Source organism: Eptesicus fuscus, chromosome 11 (assembly GCF_027574615.1).
Source record: "Eptesicus fuscus isolate TK198812 chromosome 11, DD_ASM_mEF_20220401, whole genome shotgun sequence".
Classification (NCBI taxonomy): Eukaryota; Metazoa; Chordata; class Mammalia; order Chiroptera; family Vespertilionidae; genus Eptesicus; species Eptesicus fuscus.
The window spans coordinates 86179663-86199026 of record NC_072483.1 but is presented as its reverse complement, the minus strand read 5'-3'; the positions used below and the strand labels follow the sequence as shown (position 1 = coordinate 86199026).

General features: G+C 45.1%; 1 protein-coding gene across 1 annotated transcript in view; it reads right to left on the bottom strand.

Moving 5' to 3' along the window:
- The window catches only part of SATB2 (SATB homeobox 2), a 139357-nt gene that overhangs the window by 32789 nt on the left and 87204 nt on the right, over positions 1 to 19364 (bottom strand). Inside the window, exons 6-7 of the mRNA XM_054722858.1 lie at positions 16110 to 16322; positions 11617 to 11772 (exon numbers count right to left, since the gene is read on the bottom strand). Coding sequence (XP_054578833.1) covers positions 11617 to 11772; positions 16110 to 16322 — 369 coding nt within the window. The remainder of the gene's footprint in view (positions 1 to 11616; positions 11773 to 16109; positions 16323 to 19364) is intronic.

The window sequence follows — 19364 nt, the reverse complement described above, 5'->3', positions numbered from 1 at the left end:
GAAAATAATGCAGAGGATGCTGTCAACATCGCTCGCTGACTCGTGTCAAAATATTTTCCCCAGTCGCTTCCTAACTCATCATTTCCAAGCTACGTCGCTAATTTTAAAAGCAAGAACTGTCCCACATCGCGCCTCTTGTAAAAGAGTCAGAATTTTCCCTAGCAAGGTGCACAAGTGAACACAAATGACTTCGTGAAAAACCGACCCCACACCTCCACAAACCTCTGTGTCACCACTCGTAAGCCAGTGGGCGTTCCCGACACGCACCCTAAAGCCCCCATATAGGATCACGAGCCCTTGTTCGCCTGACACTCCACTGTGTCTTCTGCCTTTACACCCCGCGCCCGCTCCCCCCCCCCCCCCCCAAAAAGAGGCAAGATTTGATTATCTCCGCTGCATCGGCCAAGACAGCAACACCAGCTGTTCGCATTGTGCAGCCTCCTCCTCGCGGCCTCCATGTTAATAACCTGATCATTCCATTTTCTCCTTCAACTGCTGGCTGCGGCGCCGCGAGGAGACAAAAACCCAGGCCCATGTGCAGCAGCTGGAGGCACTGAACTGTGAAGCCCCCGGGGATTTATAAACTAATCTGTAACACAACACTGCCTTGTTTTTACAAGTGAGAGGCCACATTTGCGCAGACCTGATCTTTGCTTGCAATAAACTGGGAGCTGGGGAGAGTTAGAGGGTTAGGAAGAATGAAAACAAGGTATCTAATCATTTCTTTGGAAATGTTTTGCCAAGCATTTTCATAGATTTTTTTTTCCCCCAACTCAACAGAGAGATAGGTAGGGACTCGTTGATTTTCAAGGTGCAACGTCTATGAACATTGGAGACACAATGTTTATCTCTATCGGAAAATACATGATATTTTTTTTTTTTAAAAATCCCCCAGTCCCAACGTGTTTCCTCAAGGGTTCCTTGGTACAAAGGAAAGGATTCTTGAAATGGAAACGAAACCATCTGTGGAAAAAATAAGCTATTTCCCTGTCGTTTCACAGATCTGAATGCGTCTCCAACTGAACTCTTTCAGATCTTTCAAACAGGTATGCTTAACCTCTCCCGGGGGAAGCCACAGCCTGCAGACCGATCATTTAACGGAAAAGAGGAACAAAAACCTACATCTGTGAAAGGATGAAGTTCTGAGGTGCCCAGACCTTCAGGGGGACGGCACCTGCTGTTCCGCCAGAGGAGTGAACTGCATGGTGGGAAGCCAGCGCTTGAAAGAGGACAGGTGACAGCTGAGCGGTACCTCCACTTAGGACACGCGGAGTGTCTCGCACCACAGCCACCGCCGCGTTTGATTTATAGGCGCTGCTGTAATCGGCGCTCATTACAATCACTTAGAACCAACTACGGGCCTCGTCGTGGGCCGCGCTGTCTGCCATCAGTCTTTAAGGAGTGTGGTGCTCAATTTGCCCACTGACATGCGAGGTCCCGACCTTGAAGCTATTAGGGAGCGGATTAGACACAAGTGTGATCATGTGTGCAGACATAAGCAAACCAAATTAATTTCTGGCACAGGGAGGGAGCCCACAGGACCCTGTTCCCGGGGCACCAGAGCACTCCCCCCGCCCCCCCCATCCCTGATGGAGCTGAGCTAATCGCGTGTTTAAGGGAACCCGGTTTTGAAGATGAAGCACATTCATGGTATTTAGAGGGTTATTAATCTAGTTTCCCCACCAAGTGTTTGCTTGGCTGATCCGATTAAGGGCTGGAGCCTTCCGCGGCGCGCCCCCTCCGCAGCAGGCCCCGAGAAATCTGTGATACTTCACAGCTTTGGACATATTGCACCCTGTGTACCCAGCTGCTTCAATAATTAGCTTGTGAATGTATCAGCTGGTTCTGCGATTTTTATAAATAATAACTAACCTACGGAGCAGAAAGATTGTCAGGAGCCTTACAGCAGCACAAAACCCGTTCTACTGAATGCTGGGATTCCCCACTCATGGAGCTCCTGTGTCATTTATAAGTTATTGGTTTTGCATCTGAAATGGCAGTGTATCCTTGTCCGCTTTCTTCACGGCGGCCATGCTTTGCTTTCTCCCCACCCTCCCTATTTTTATGCTCACCTTCCAGAAACCTATTCTTCCACCTCACCTCCCATCTCACCCTCCATCTTTTTGTTCACGCCATCCCTCCACCAGTCCATTCGAGAAGCTTATCTCTGTTTTCTCAGTGGGGTGTCTCATAAGCTTGTTTGGTGGCTAATGAATGTGTGAGAAAGAACCACGCTCTTGCCTGAACACACATGTATGTAACTGTGAGTGAACGCATCACAGGAGAGATAAAGAGTCCCCACTTTGGGATTTTTTTCATCTATATAAATTTTGCATGCCATCCAAGAAAGTTTTGCAGTATCAGGCAAAAAAAAAAAGTGTAAATGTCAAATAAAACAGTGACAGATGACAGTATTCTCTATTGAATAGCACTGTTTCTGCCGTGCATGTTCAATGGGAACTCATGAATTATTAATAAACAAATCTCCTTTTTCTGTTAAAAATCTCAAGTAGGTTTTTTGTTGTTGTTCCCTGTGTGGTATGTGGTGCATTCCAGGAGAATGAGTTCCATTTTGGAAATGCTGATACAGACGTTCATCTGATTCCCAGCCCTGGCCCGGTCCATGAGGGGTACCATGAACTTTTAATCTGGTTGTAAGTTTTGACCAAATGTTGGCTAACTATTCCTATAGTCAGTTGAGGTTTTTTAGTTTGGTAAAACTGAGGCTAAGTGTTTGAGCACAGTGGAGAAGCACAGAGAGCATTCAACTTGGATCCCGGAGACCTAACTGCTAAGTTCCTGCCCCAACATTAAATAACCGAGTGACCTTCAGCCAAGTGGTTACCCTCTTGGAGCTTCTGGGAAATTAACTGTAAAATATGGTACATTCCATGACTTGTTACCTTGTTATTTGTCAGAAATAGCAGATAATGGTTGATTATTAGGATTAAAGGACAAAGAAGAAATCACCTTGACCAAGGGATCAAGGTCAACATCACCAGCGATGACATGTGGACACCATGAACCCGGTGATGTGATGCCACGAAGGCCACAACATAAAATCTGAGGTAGTCTAGCCCAAAATGCATAACCTCAATCGAATCATGACAAACCCGCATTGAGAGATGCTCAACAAAATAAATCAGCATTCTGCAAAAATGGCAAGGCCAAAAAAAGAGGAAAGACTAAGGAATAGTCACGGACTACAGAAAACCAAGGATAAATAATAAAAAATGCTGTGTGGTTTCTTGAACAGGAAATGGACTTAGTGGAAAACTACTGAAATTACAGCACATTTTTTAAGTTTAGTTAATTGTATTAAAACAATGTTGATGTTCTGGTTTTAATTATTGCACTACAGTCATTTTTTTTTATGTAACGTGTTAACATTGGGGAAAGTTAGGTGAGGGATATATGGAAACTACTATTTGGCAACATTTCTGAGTCTAAAATTTGTTCCAAAAAAAAAAAAAAAAGTTAAACATAGGGACCCCAGAGAAGGAATATAGGTTTAAAGGCTGCATCCTTGCAATCGATGGTTAAAGCATTCTCATGCATTCGGTGCATATGCAAATAATATATATTAACATCTCATTTTAGCTATGTTGTCAGCCTCTTAAGCAAATATATTCCCCTCCGCAGAAAAAACAAGTCTGATCTTCCTTTTCCACTATGAAGGGGAGGCGGCACGCACACCCATCAAAATATAATTTATTTACAAATCCACATGCTCCTGAAAAGTTGTACGTCAATCTGAATTTACAAAGCAAATTATGTCGTCAATGTATTAGCAAGTGCTCACTACTTGAAGATACGTGCCATTATTCCTTTTTGGAAGATGAGTGATAACCCCATAGTTTGTCTTTGAGCAAAGTGGTAGTCACTGATGAGTTACTTCAATGAGACATCTCTCATTCACAATTCAAAAGCACTAAAAGAGAAAGCAGTAAGAACCGCAACTGGCTCCTGGTTTCCCTTCATGGTCTCATCTCCCATCCATTTCTCTACTGACTTCGTGCTCCCGCTGTGAATTACTTTCAGTCCCCGGATCTGCTTGGTGAATCCTATCTCCATGCATGAACTGTGGGGTGTGTACCTATGTGTGACTTCTCTTTGAGGCTGGTTATAAGTTTTAACCAAAGGTTGACTGAATGTTTCCGTAGTCAATTAAGCTTTTTTTAGCTAAAACTGAGGCTAAGTGAAGTACAAGTGTTTGACACAGCTCATGTTCCTTGAGTTACACCCTTGGCTGAAATGTCTCAGACTCAACCCTTGTCCCCCATGAGAAGTTGTGCTTCAAGGCTCAGCCAACATGGTCTCATCTGATCTCCTGAAAACTGGTTGCTCACCCTCGCTTGACCCCAAGGCATTTTGCTGATACTCTTTCACAACTTGATGATGATTATTGTAATGGGTGAGCTTCCTTATGGGGCCGGAGGGGAAGGGGTAGCTTCTTCCTCATTCTAGCCCTTTCAGCGGAGACTGTGGGTCCTTGCACATGAAAAAGTGCTCAATAAATGCTCATAGGACTGACTGAAATTATTAGAGTGTATAGAAATTAGTGTAGAGAAACGGTTCACAGCCTCAAATTCAGAGTTACAGCTGGCGAGGAGTACCTTCCTCCCTCCCTTTCCACCTCCCCTCCTTCCTCCCTCCCTTCCTAACAAGTCCTTCGAGAAAACACTAGGATAAAGTTGAGAACACCGTGGACTCGCAATGGCCTGGCTGTAGTAAAGTACATACTTCATCAGCTTCATTCTCTCGGAGTTGCATTTAAAAAAATAATGACCTAAGTGCCATTATATCAATCATTTTTAAAAATCCGTTCTCATCTTTTTAATCATTTTTTTTCTGTGTGTGTTGCTGTTGTTGTTCAGATGAAACATTTAAAAGCTTTCCTGGGTTAAAATGAATGAGGAAAGGCAATATCTATTTCACTAAGAAAAAATTTTAAAAAATTTCAGGTAGCCAATAAATGAGTGATGACATATTCTCCAAACGACATACCAAAGGCTGAGAATTTTCCAATGACCAGCGAGGTCTTTTAACATAGGCCAGTGTCTGAGTTTGAAGTCCATCCGATGGAAGCCTGAATCCTAGCTCCAAAACTTAAGGTTAAGTGATGGGGGAGGGGATGCAAGTGGGAAGAGAAAGGCTCCTGTCCGTGGTACTGAAATGCCATCACCTACTAAGGTACTTGTTTTCCTACCTCCAGGACACGAGTAATGATTCCAATTTCCCCATGTTTTCTCCTTCAAAATAAATAACTGAATAAATAAATGATTAATTCCACATTGGTGACCAATTTCCTAGTTTTTATAATATTTCAGAACAAATACAACCCAGGGTTTGCTCAGCAACACACACAGGTTCACAGCGGGCTTCGATCTCCAACAAAAAACATAAATGGCCGTTCCTGTTAAGTAAGGTATTATGAGCCTTGAAGGCAGGGCCTTGTCACAGCTATTACTGTTCCCCCTGATGTGTCTAGCACAGAGCCGATGCGTGAATTCAAACAGTCAATGGCCCCCACCACCTTCGCCCACTGGGAACGCCAATAAACAAGTGGGCAAGTGAACAGCTCCGGGAGAATGATTCAGGGATTCCTGCACCAGCAAAGTAAAAGGCCATTTACTCACCCACATTTCCAATACAGAAAATGTCAGCATATGCACCCAAGAGGAAATGTTTTCTGAGCGTCTCAGAAGGAAATTGAGATTATTAACCACAGACAGTTCGCTTTCTAAATGGAAGCACACGAAGTCCCCAAACAAACTTTTGTAGCTGTGAAAGGATTTCTCTTCCTCTGGGCGAGACTCTTCTGAAGTGTGAAATGAGCCAGATAATATTCAGCTCTTGTTCCTTAGTCACTGAATTCTCTTTTCATGAATCCAATAAGTGTCTATTAAAATAAATAAACCCCCTAATGATTCAAGATAACCTCATCAGGAAGCTGAAATGGGTAAAAGGCTAACTGCAAGGGAGACTTGTCAAGGGCTTTGGCGAAGGCCTGAGTGGGGGGGTAGGGGTCACCTCAGCCTGAACAAAGGTGGGTGCTGGGCCTTTGGTTACAGTTCACGGTTAATTATTTTAGGCCTTGCATGTGTGAGGTAAAAACGGCCTGCTTCTTTCTTTATTTTTCAAAATGGTACGCTAAGTTCCAAACTGTATTTTCATGGGGACCGATTTTCAGCTCTCTCCAGGCATGTCCCTCGCATTTCTATGGATGTGCTTGTAAAGATTGAGTCTCTAGTTGGGAGTAATGGAAATTTTATTTCAGACCAATTCCTTAAACTCTGTTAGAGAGGGCTCAAGTCAAGAGGGGATTTTATAAAATCTTTCTGCCTCCTTACCCTAGAAACATAGGATACACATTGCTACCTAATAGTGTGAAAATCTGGTATGAGTTTATATAAATATGTACATACATACATGCGTACATGGGAGCATGCATCTGGAAAAGTTGTCCGTATCTGTCAAAAAGAGGAATGAATTGGAATTGTGCTCTTCTCCACTTAAGTAGTAGAAAGGTATTATCAGTAAAACGTACTAAAATATGAAGCAGAAAACAACAAAAATATTTCCAGGCCCCGACTTCAGGTCCAAATTCTAGCATACCTATGACACAATACTATATATTCTGCAAACTGCCTCAAAAACTTGTAAGTGCATGAGGAAAAAACCAAACACATCAGAAAAGTAGGAATGTTAGATGTTTTTTTTAAAGATCGGGGCTGGTTCTAAGGTGAGGCAAGCAAGTGCCAGTGCACAAAATGTAAGGGGTGTGGCTCCGAACGTGCAGGCCTCCTTACATTGTACATCCTAGGACCTAGTTTGCCTCACCCTAGTCTTGCAGACACTGTTCATCTTCTCCATGAAAGGGAGAAGATGAACAGTGTCTACAGGCAAGTGGTAGGAATCATTCATAGGCACCAACATTCTCCAAGTGTAAGAACCCTGCTTTAACGCAATGTCCTCTTTGAAAGAGGGCTGGGAGTGTTGGGAGACGTGGCTCTAATATGCCAACCTGACTTGTCTCAAAGTTGCATGCAAGTTTCCAAAGGCCATGTCATAAGCAGGCAAAATCATGCAACGCAAGCTTTCTGCAGTAAAGTTGCGTTTCAAACCAGTACATAAACGTTAGCAGTGGGTAAATGCATCTGGCATTTTAAGACCTGCATAGGAACTCTGTGATTAATCTCTGTTGATAGCTAACTAAGGGCTCGCATAAAAGCTAGTTTTAGGGCATGAAACCTTAACATAACTAATGGTGGGCACAGTAAAAAGGACCCAACTCCTCACTATAAGGTGGATACAGATCTTGAGGGAATGTCTGCTGATAAAATCTCACTAGCATCTAATCCTCTAAGATTACGCTGAGAGAAAAGGCAGAGAATGGAAGACGGGTTCTACCCGACAATGAAACATCATAGTGTTGACAGAGTTGACTGCCTACTTGGTTTGGCATTCGGGAATGTTGAGAAATCTAATTTCTTCACTATGTGGCATCATAATTTTTTCAAATGGTACTTATAGTGTAAACGGGTTAGTTCTTTATTTGAAGTTGGTGGGCAGCCCTGAAGTTATGGTATCCATACCCCAGTTGACAGGAGTAGAAAGTCCTCCTTGGTAGGCTATAAAAATTATTGTGTTCCAAAGAAACCTACCGAGCAACAGGGGGCAGCCGCTCAGGTGAGGCTGCCTGCCTCATTTCAGTCTGCCTTCCATGCTGAATCCAAGGTGGCAAAAGCAAAATCATCGGGAGTCAGACTAAGACCGCCAACACATTTTACATGGGGCATCAGATGGTCAGTACTTCCTGTCATGGTTTATACCAAAAAGATGGGGTAAAGATCTACTTCCATTAGCCTGAGCTAACTCAGCCCCAATTAAGCCATCTCCCAAAAGGAAAATTCATAAGATAAATTGTGCAAAGAGACAAGCCTTTGATCCTTGTATAATATTTTCTAAAGGACGAGAAATTAATGAGACTAAAGATAACATTTTTATGCCCCAACTAAAGAGTTGGCCTTAAAAATTGTACTTTTGAATTGTCTTATAATTATGTGTTGTACAGTATGATCGCAACTAGCATGTAAACATACCTGTGCACACCCATGCATATATGGACATTAGAAGGGAAGACTCTAAAATGTTAACAGTAACTATCTCTGGGTAGTGGAATCATGAGGGACTCACATTTCCTCATTTATACATTACTTCATTCTCTAAAGTGAGGATATTATTACTTTAACATATAATAGAGGTGTTTTTTTAAAATATATGCAACTAAATTGTGCCTGGGACATTTTTAAAAAGAGATACAAAAGCAAATTTTAACATGGTAACCCAGGACTGAGTGAAGAGAATGTTAGCACATATACTGAATGTGTTATAAACTCCAATAGCAAAGAGCAATAAAAGGAAAACAAACCAAATAATATATCCAGTATTTTTCTTTATGTAAAGTTATCTGTTTTCCCTTAATTTTTTGCCTTATTTTAAGAGGACCTGCTACTGAGACCTGTAGACAATTCCATCCCGACATAACCCACACACTAAGGAAACACACACACTTCCCAGGAATATATTCCACCAACAGGACCGTAAGCAAAACCTCAAAAGCTTGTCACTGTTTCAGCTCCTTTTCTGAATCCCCCTTCCCATTGTGTCCCTCAACACGTAAGCCCTCAGGGACCATCTGGGCCCAGAACCTGCCATCTCTCTGAAATTTTCCTTCCTTTTTCCTACTTCTCATTCAAAGCTTGCCTCACACACAGTGTTAGGTTATATTCTGAACAGCTGAGGACAGCAATGGACACCAAGGAGTGAATGAGGTTTAATGGAGGGTTAATTTCTATTTTAACAGATAGTTAATATGGAAGGGGAGGGGCCATGGTGTCTATTTGAACTGGGCCTTGGAGGTTCCGTGCCCACTCCCTTCCACCACGCTCCTGAAGAAAGGTTCCCCTGCCCTAGCTGGTTTGGCTCAGTGGATAGAGCGTTGGCCTGTGGACTGAAGGGTCCCAGGTTCGATACCAGTCAAGGGCACATGCCCGGGCTGCAGGCTCGATCCCCAGTGGGGGGGCGTGCAGGAGGCAGCCCATCAATGATACTCTCTCATCATTGATGTTTCTCTCTCTCTCTCCCTCTTCCTTCCTCTCTGAAATCAATAAAAATATATTAAAAAAAAAAAAAAGAAGAAAGCTTCCCCTGATTTCACATCCAAGAAAGAATGAAGAAGCCTTGATACCCATCAGCCTCCTCAGGCCCTCCAAGGACTCCTGACCCCTCCAAAGAAACATACCGAAGGGAGGACAGGAAAGCAGGTAAGGAGGGAAACCTTTGCTCTCTCAGTCCTACAGCTCAAGGAAGAGGGTGTGGCCACTTCACACTGCAGCCTGAAGGGGTTAAGTACCGCGGCCAAAGTCCCACTGTTAGTCGTGTGCATGCATGCACCCTATGGGTAGGCAGCAAACACACGTGCAAAGTACCAAATCATGCAAGTGATTTCACTAAAGATGCTTTTTATGAAGCCAAAGATGGTGCTCACAAAATGGAGTGAATGTCGTCTGTTAAAAAACCTCAGCATCTGATTTGCCCATCTCGTCAGCTATTTCCAGCAAGGTTTCCCCATTCACAATGAGAATGAGACCACGGTCCCAAAGAAAAACAGAAAAACTTCAAAGCACCGCATCCCCACCTGGGCTCAGTCCCATCCTTCGGCATATCAGTTCCCAATACTACATGTCCCTCCAGATCCTACAGAAGCGGGGCTCCCGCGTTCTTCGGGAGGCATCACGCATTTGGAGCGCTAAGTGTGGGCCAACTGGCACACGCGGCTTCCAATCAGCCACCTGAGTTATTTCTGGAGGCTGAGGGCATCACTCTTTCCAGAAGCCATGGTGCCAAGCCAACAGGAAGATCACAGGCATTTTGAACCAAGTTCTCAGACTGTGGTCTTCATTCTTTCTTGAAAGCTTCTTATTAAAAAAAAAAAAAAAAAAAAAAAAAGGGACGGAGTGAAACTTTTATATTTACGTCAAGTCACGACTTAAGGGGCAGGTTTGCAAAATCAATTGTGTAGCTTTTATACCCGCTGCACATCTACCACATATGTCCTTTATTACACAGTGGAAAACCATTAAATGCACAGTAGTTTTGCCAAGTGGCATTATGCATTTAACAGCTTTATTCGTTTAACAGCTCCAGCTCTCATTATATTTTGCCATGTGGTCCATGGGATTTTATGCATCTAACAGCTCAGGAAGGCTCCACGGTACTTTCTTTTCATGTATTTCCTTCTATGGTTGGACATCAAATCTTAGCAAACTGCCTTTCAACGGTTTCACTGATGAGCGACAATAAGAATAATCTGGAAACATTACTACATTAAAATTGGAAAGGGAAACAAATATTTCCATCCTCGTCCAGGTTCCTTGATCTTCTACTCCTTTCCCTTTATCAACATCTGAAAAATAACTTAAGTCAGGTAACTGCCAAGCGACAGGTAAAAATGGCCAAGCCCCATAATTAGCCTAAATATAGCACCTCACTCTCTATATATAGAAATATCTTTTTTGAAACTTGGTTTTTATTGAAAACCTTCTTGCTTAATAGAAACACAGTATTCAGTAACTTCCTTTCTTCACAGCACACACGGAAGACCTGTTGGGGAGACGATGGATCTTTTCCCCCTTCCATCGCAGGGATGGAAACATTAGTCATGAAAGGCCACAGAGGAAATCAAGCTCAGAACCAAAGGGCTCCCAGCATGATGCCGCAGCCAGCTTCGCTCCCTCCACCTCCACCGTGCATTAGGCGATTGTTCATCTCGGGATAAATAAGCAGGCACCTCCACCGAACCCATCCTCGGACAGGGTGGCGGTTGTCCCTTTAAAGGGATTGAAACAGACAGCGGGTCCCATCCACGGTTGCTGCTCTCAGAAATAAATGTACAGAACCCTCAGCATCTGTCTACCCCGGTCCCCGGAGCGTTCCGCCCCACCACCCCCGCTCTGCGCAGATCTGCACTGGAGAGGCTGCGTGTGTTTCTGTTAGAGCTCTCAGCACACACCCTGGCCCTCACGTGTGTTTTCTCCCGGAGAAACAACTGCATTCCACACACATAAAAGGAACACCTGACTCACAAGGTGTCTCTGGGGCTTGGAAAAGCCGTTATTACACCAAAGTCAGCCATGCCCCTGCCGGGAGTGAGAGGCGGTGAGACGTGGCTACGATGTGGTCTCAGAAAGATGCTGTTTTGTACGTATCAAGTTTGGCTTGTATACAAAGAGAGAAAAAGAGAGAGAGAGAGAGAGAAAGAGAGAACAGAAGAAAGAAAGAATACACAGCAGTGTTTAGAATTAGAAGAGAAATCATTCAAGGCCCATCCTTTTTTTAAACGATTCTTTAACGGACAGAAGTCTGGGTTTTGACTTAGTCTCTATTTCCAACTCCAATGGGAATCAAAGCAAACTGTGGCGCCAAACTCAGAACACGACAGCCCCCTCGGGATGCCGGCCGCTATCACCGTAGGAGCAGATGTGTGTTTATGGGGGGAAGGAGGAGCACCGCGGACCCCGCCTCGCCTCTGCTCCTTTAACCACCGCTCACCTGACTTTTATTTGCAGCCACCTTGGCGAACAGGGCCTGGGACACCTTGGCCCTTTTCATCTCCTGCTGGATCTCGTCGTAAATGGCAGCTGTGATGTTGACGTTGGCGCCGTCCACCTTGATGGGGAGGTCTGCTGTCGGGGTCGAGGTTTTGGCCTACCAAGAGACCGTGAAAACAATCACTGAAAAAGTGCCGCATTCAGCCCAGCCATCTGTGCAGAAATTACCCAAGGATTTCAGTCAGCTGATGCCAAACAGCATTAGCTACAGAGGGACACTTCCTGTCCATTATTCTAATCGGGTTAATTGCGATTGGAAATAATTGCGGCGCATTCCTCTAGGACGGGCAGAGCCCTGCACAGCCTGCTCCTGCCCTCACGGCACCCCGGGCGGCTCGCAGGTAGGATGCGCCCAGGGAACTAAAAGCCATCACTTAGCTGCGGGCCACGCACGCAGGGCACACACGTCACCCCTTTCTTTCTAAAAATGGCATGCCTCGGAGGGAGGGACAATTCTTCCAGAAGAAAAAAAAAAAAAAAAAGAGTAACTGGGTAGCGGTCTCTAAATAATAAATTATTACTCAATTGAATGCACTCCCCAGAGTCGCTCTCGTTCTTTATTAAAGCTTTACGCGTGTCATCCGAGTATGTGTGGTTTCCCCATCGTCATCATCATTATGCTAGCCAGCCCGTCGCCTAATTTCACCTAGGAAATCAGTGGGAATGAAACAAAATTTCATTTCATGAAACGAGGCTTCGGCATGCCTTTGATGTGGCGTTTTCATTTTCTTAAACTCATATTGTGGTGTTATGTATTCTGCAGCGCTCGTTTTAATTGAATGATTTCCCATCAGCTTCAGAGACAAATGAAGGGCAAGAGAGAAGATGTCTGTACTTCTTGGGGTTGGGGGGACCCTGAAACGTTTGGTGCTACCTGATCGAAAAGACTGTCAGCACCTGCCCTGGTGAGGGATGCCCGGGGCTGGTGGCTTCCTCAGAAGCCCGGGCAGCGGGACTCTGCCCTAATCCTTGGGTTCATGAGCGTAGCCAGCTGATTTGGTCTAAAGTGGGTTGTTTTTCCTTTTGTCCCCACTTACCCTTAATCCCAAACCAAGAGAGTAGCCCCCAAATCACCACTGTCCCTCTGTGGGTGCCCCGAGCTGTCCCCACTGGGCTGAGCATTGCCAGTGCGGGGGGAGACAGGGCAGGTAGTCTGGACACTATGGGATTGTTCTCAATGGCCTCAAAGCCAGAGCGAATGTCCCAAGTTCCCATGACGGCTTTGATTCCTAAGAGCAATCGGTGACTTCTGCCATTCCCTTTGACCTCCCTGTCTCATACGATTTTCTAATTACTACCAAAAAATAAGAATAACTGACGCTGTACTTTTTATGTGCCAGGCCCTCAAGAAAGCATTTTACTTCTGCTATCTCATTTAATTCTTCTAAAATCGCAAAGAGGTAGACTTTATTTTCATTTTACGGATGAAGACAAGTGATAATGAAGGACGATGTTTGACCTCCTGGAACAGAGGCAAAAGCAAGTGAGACAACCATATTCTGAATCCAAGTCTTCCAGGCGCCAAAGCGTGGGCTCAGGGCCACGGTGCTAATCTGGCTCCCAAACCTCCAGGTTGTACCAGTGCTGGTTTTACAGGGATCTGCTTGCCCTCAAGTCCGGAGTCTTCCTATAACAATCCAATTGTCACTTTTTTCAAGAAATTCCTTTTCCTTCTCAACATTTCTAGCACTTTTCCTGCCCAGTGCATGTTTTAGCACATTATTTCTGCCTTCCTCAACTCGGGTTTCTTATTAGCCTCACTGACTCTCTCGCCTGGCTGATCAAATCCTCTCTAAAACCCTGGGGGCTAAAATGAAAGCCCTCGAAGCACTACTAAACTATGTGGTTAGGAGCCCAGGACTTGGAATTAGAGCAACCTGAGTTCAAATCCTCGCTCTGCCACTCAGCCATGTGACCTCAGTTTCCTCACCTGTAAAATGGGGATAGCGATGTAAAATGGTGAAGATCCAATTCGTGCAAAATGCTCACAATACCTGATGCACAGTAAGTGCTCAATAAAAGATCACTCGTACCCTTGTATTGTTGTTTTGTTATTATTAAGTACATCAAGGGATAGTGGCCAATTGAAGCCTTATGAGAAGAGACCTCTGGAGGTTTAATTTCAAATTTGAAATCTCTTGCCCTGGCTTAGCTGGTTGGAGCGTCATCCCATCCACAAAAAGGTCACGGGTTCAATTCCCGGTCAGGGCGCATACCCAGGTTGTGGGTTGGATCCCCCATAGGGGTGCATATGAGAGGCAACCAGTCGATGTTTCTCTCTCCCTCCCTCTGTCTAAAATCAAACATATCCTCGGGTGAGGATTAAAAAATAATAATAATAAAGTAAATAAATGTAAAATTTTCCAATTTATTTTAAACCAGGTGGGGTTTGGAAAATAATCTCCATGAACTCTGTCAGGCTGACTCCCACTGCAAGGCAGCCTCCGGGGTACCCTCCTCACACGGGTTCTCGTGCGGAAGCCTTACTCCGCCACGGACCTTCACTGCTGAGGCCCGTCAGTGAGAACTCTGAGTAAGAAGGTAATCACGAAATGTTGTAACAGCTTCCCCTTTCTCAACGTTTAACCAACAGGAAAACAAGAATGACCCGGAGAATGTGAAATACCGGTGCCATAGCTATAGTCTCAAAAATATTCCGAGAAAAACATTTTACATTTATTTTCCTAAATCTCAAAACTGTGACATTAAATGATTCATTTCCCTGTTATACTTGTCCCGAAGGGCCCCCGGCCTAGTTCCTAGGTGGGGTTCTGTGCTACTGAAAAAAGCGAAATACTGGCTCTGTGCGGCCTTGTACGCTGGTCTGGCTCTGAAAGCTCGCCGGTCTGTGAGAAGATGCCTGAGACAATGATGCCGGAAAAATATTCCGAAGGAGCACACAGCCCTGCGAGATTTCCTAACACGTGGAAGTGACTTTCTGAGGAGAGGTGTCCGGGTGCACAGCCAAGAGCATGGCTGGACTGTCCCATCATGCTTGAACGGACTTCAGAAGCAGCAAAAATACTAGTATTGGCAGACTTAATAGAAGTAAATATTAGTGCAAATTAACAACTCACCCAACTCAACAGCCTAATCTGTTTGTCCCAAAATGTGGGGGGGGAAATCCTATATAAAAGCTTGGTTACACTTATCCAAACTAAACAGTTAAGTGGGGGATAAGGACAAATATGTAATACCTTAATCAATAAAGAAATTAATAAAAAAAAGAGAGACTTATTTTTGGTTGAACAGTCATTACAGCTCATCATTCGCTAAAGACTAAAGTGTAAGCATCGCGGTTTGACAGTGCATGATAGAAAATGACCTTCAGTTAAATATCTATTGCGGAGTACAAACTTATGAAAGGTAGGAAATATGAAAGAAAACGGATGTATATATAAAAAGCTCAAATATTTCTACTAGAATACCATTTTGCTTGTATGCTTAATCTGTTCTTTGGAAATTATCAGAAAACAAAATCATTAAACACACACACACACTACAGTAACTCAGCAAAAAACCCTTTGATTTCAAAGTACCCATTTTTCTGATTTGTACAAATGTGTCTCTGTTGACTATCTTGGGAACTAGAGAGGGAATCCACAACCCTCCTGGCAACAGTGGAAGGAGATGGCTGTGTCACAAGCCTGGAGAGTAGTACAGCGTGAGGAACACAGGTAGTTGGCTAGAAATGAGGGGGCTCGGATCTGAATGGGAAATGACTCGTGACTGACTTGACCCTTCGGTGAGGATCTTTGCAGCCCAGAGTGACTAGCTGCCCGCATCTGCCGGAGGAACTGAGAACAGAACAGGTTACTGTGTGGAGCCAGGAGGGTGGGAAACGGAGCCCGGGAGTCCTGGGGGTCGCCTGGGAAGCAGAATAATGAAGGCCTACCTCTCCATGGCCATGTTCTAAGGGCTCCGTGAATGACCCAGCCACGGGGAGGGAGCCCTGCGTATGCGCGCTCCCATCACGCCAGGTCGCTCCCCATTCTGTCTTCCTCAGATCGCAGGAAGTAGAGCTTGCATCAGTGTGCACCCCCTCTCCCAGCTACCTCACCCCATGGAATAAACACCACATAAGGAAAAGCAGGGCGCTGGCCACGCACACTCAGCTCCACACAAACCCCTCACTCCTTCCTGGATGACGAAGCAGCTATAGGTGGACACAGCCTCCCCGCCCCCCCCCCCCCCACCACCATCCCCTGCTCTCCTGCTGCGGGAGGAAGGATGGTACTCCTGCTCCTAAAGGGACACCAACGGCATAGGACATAGCAAAGGACAGCCGCTTCATAGGGTAGGTTCCCTGGCCTCCCACCAGCACGCTCAGTGGACTCAGAATCCCTGAATTACGCCTGTTTCAGGGAAAACTCTCGCTGCCAGCCAGGTGTTTCCAGGGCAAAGAGAGAAACGTCCGCGGGGCGCGCATCTCACCTGAGGGGTCCGGGAGGAGCTGGGGCTGCTGGAGGCCGAGGACACCATGCTCACGTTGGGGTTCATGCTCCGCTCCCGCTCGTCCTGGTAGATGCGGTCCCGCTCCACCTCGGGGAGGTTGAGGAAGTTCTGCATGGCCCGCAGGTTCACCAGGAGGGACTGCGAGGCCGTCCGCGGGTCTTCCTCCTTCCGGAGGATCTCGGACAGCAGGCCCTGATTAGATGGGAAAACAGGCCGAGTCATATCTTGAGGGGGGGGGTGTTTCTGTCTCCCATACCCACCCCCTTTATTGTGGGGGGAAACCAGTTGGCTGTGATGTCATGAGCCGCAGCCTAATCCCAAGGCTTCTCCAGCAGGAAGATCTGGTGGGAAGGTGCTTGCCTTCCGGGCGCTGTGGCTTATTTTGGACCGTCCTGTCCTGACACTTTATCATCACTGTAACCGTCGTTGGGGTGCAGAGATGCCAGCTCGCCAGGTAGGCGCCGGGGAAGGGATTGTGAAGTGGCAATTACCAGCAGGTGCCTCCTACAAGGACTGCAGGAAGTGTTAGAACTCTCTGCTTGAAATTGGGAACACTTGGCAGTGCTGCTCTGCTTTAAAAATCTGCCAAGTTTGGTAAATTTAGTTCCGACATTTAAACAGCATGGGAGATTTACATCGACTTAAAAAAAAAAAAAGGTTGGCTGAATTTCTATGTGACCGGCCACTGCTTTCAATATAGATGTTTCTTCCAGGAAAAAAAAAAAAAGACACAAAGCAAATGGCTGTAACTTGTGTTAACCCCAGCTTCTCAATCCACACACATAATAGGTGTCCTTAGGTATGTACCAGAGAGCACCCACACATGTCTATGAGATACCCTCCCCGGGGGGGAGCTCTGAGCCCATCATCACATCAAAGGGATGACGTGTGGTCACATCCAGTGAGGGGCCGGCGCACAACTGGAGATCGCCATGGTAGACGCAGACACTTTCTGAATGTGTGACATCCAAATGGACAGCTTTAAAGGAAATCAGTTCTTTATTGCTCTGGTGACAGAATTCATTCACACACACACACACACACACACACACACACACACACAGAAAAGGTTGACAAGAGTGGAGACAAGCAGCATGGATGTAGGAAAAGGGCGGGGACCGAGCTGGGACACTGCAGGGCCGTGGGCACAAGCAGAGCCACTTCCATTCTGCACACGTGTTAGATGATCACACAGAGGCCTCTCTGTACACTCCCAGCTACCTCCGCTCTCAGGACACTGTGGGATCAGGGCCTAGGATCAGCCCCCAGGAAGAGCTGAAGTGCTAACCTCTGTATCTCAGACCAGACGGGGCACCCCAAGTCATGGAACGCAGATGCCAAGGACATTTTCACGGAGGGGAGTATCCACGCAAGGAAAACCTGGTCAGATTTGCACCGTGTGACTTAACATACAATGATGCAAGAGGAATATGCCATCTCCTGGTTGGCCAGAAATCTTTAGGGTAAGGTACGTGATCTTTGCAAATAAAGGAATGCCTTATAAAACAGGGACGCAAATGTCACCTACAGGAATGTGCATCCCACCGTCATCAGTTCTCCAAGAGGGTAATTACCATTCAGGAGACCAGGTAAGGCGGTTTCACTATGAGGAGCCTACAAGCAGTATACATGCCATCCCACAGCTCTGCAACCTGGGTGTCATGTTACTTTGATGGGAAATGTCTTTACGAGTGAGAATGGACTATGCCATGCAACGAAGCCAGAAGAAATGTTACCCGGTGTGTGTCTGTGTGCACGCGTGACCAAGAACAAGGTGGGATGGGTATGGAAAATACCCCACGGGGAACATGGTCTAAGAAAACCCAGACTTCTTGTCATGCTTTTAGAAGTAACAAGGGACACATTTGTCTTCCAGAAAACGTTACACAATCTAAGTACTGATTCTCTTTCTAAAGCTAAGTCAGTTGTGCCTTAAGTTATTCTACTTCCACTTGTGCTAAGAAACCTAAAATATTAATAATAAATTTGTTTCTGAGATAAAATATCTCCAAGAAGGAAGTGAATTTAAAATCAATACTAATCTCCAATGCCAATAAGACACTAAGCTTGACCTTTTCTGAGCATTCGTAAAGGATAAGTCGGTCTCTTCCTCCTTCTCCTCCTGCTTCTTCTCTCCTCCTCCTCCTCCTCTTCTCTCATAAGTGATTTTAACATTTTAATAAATTTCAGACTACCAAATCGGAGGAGTTGTTTCTGGGTCTATACCAGTGGTTCTCCACCTCTTTTTGGCCATGCCCCACCTAAGCATCTCTAAAATCCTGGTGCGCCCCCCCCCCCACCATGACATATAATTCTTATTATTCAAAAAGTGAACTCCTATTCACGGGGAGGAAGCCTAAAAGGCCATTAACTTGGTCTAAACAAGTTTCCAAAGAACATGGCATCCATGAAAGAGAAAAATAAAAGAACGAAAGGACAGTTGAAGTACTGAGGGAGAAATCACTAAGAAATTGTTTTAAAATAATAATAATATGAAGTGATATAAAAAATAACAAATAAAGTTTCAAAACACATAATAGAGAACTTAAATGCATAAATATGTCACAATATATATTTATATACTGTATCTGAGGCCCCTAGAACCATAAGAAATGGTTTGTAAACTTCTACGAAATTATTTTCACATGCGGTAGAGTACCGTATTATTTTCATATGGCTCAGAATTTGCACACATGATAGTGAAATAACAAAACTAGTGTTCTAATAGACCAGGTTAAAAATTGCTCATTCTTCATCAATTAAAAAAACCCCCCACATGCACTCTGAAGCATAGAGTGGTCTTTGTTTGTTTTCTTGGTTTACTTTCTTTCCCACATTGAATCTGTGGAGTTCTTTCTTCTGCATTTTTCACGTATTGGACAACCTCGCAGGGAAGTGAATCCATCTTTAAGAAAAATCAGGCCCACGCATTCTTGCAAATGCCTGTTCGTCAGCATCATTTCTGGGACCCGAGACCCAGGGTCTGTATTTAAAGGGCTGTGGCACACATTGTGGCCGCTGTTTCACTTGCCTAACCGAAGATAAAGCCTCCAGCCAACAAGCTGGCCAGCGCCGCCTCCAGGCATTGCCCCAGAGAATGAGAAGATTGTTCTAAACTATTTACTTAAGGTCTCATCCGGGTAGCTAGGGTCCCCAAGCAGGTTCTTTTCACCCAGACATTTTCAGTAACAAGTAGCGAGTGGGTGGGCCTAGGAAGAGTCTTAGGTGTTTTCT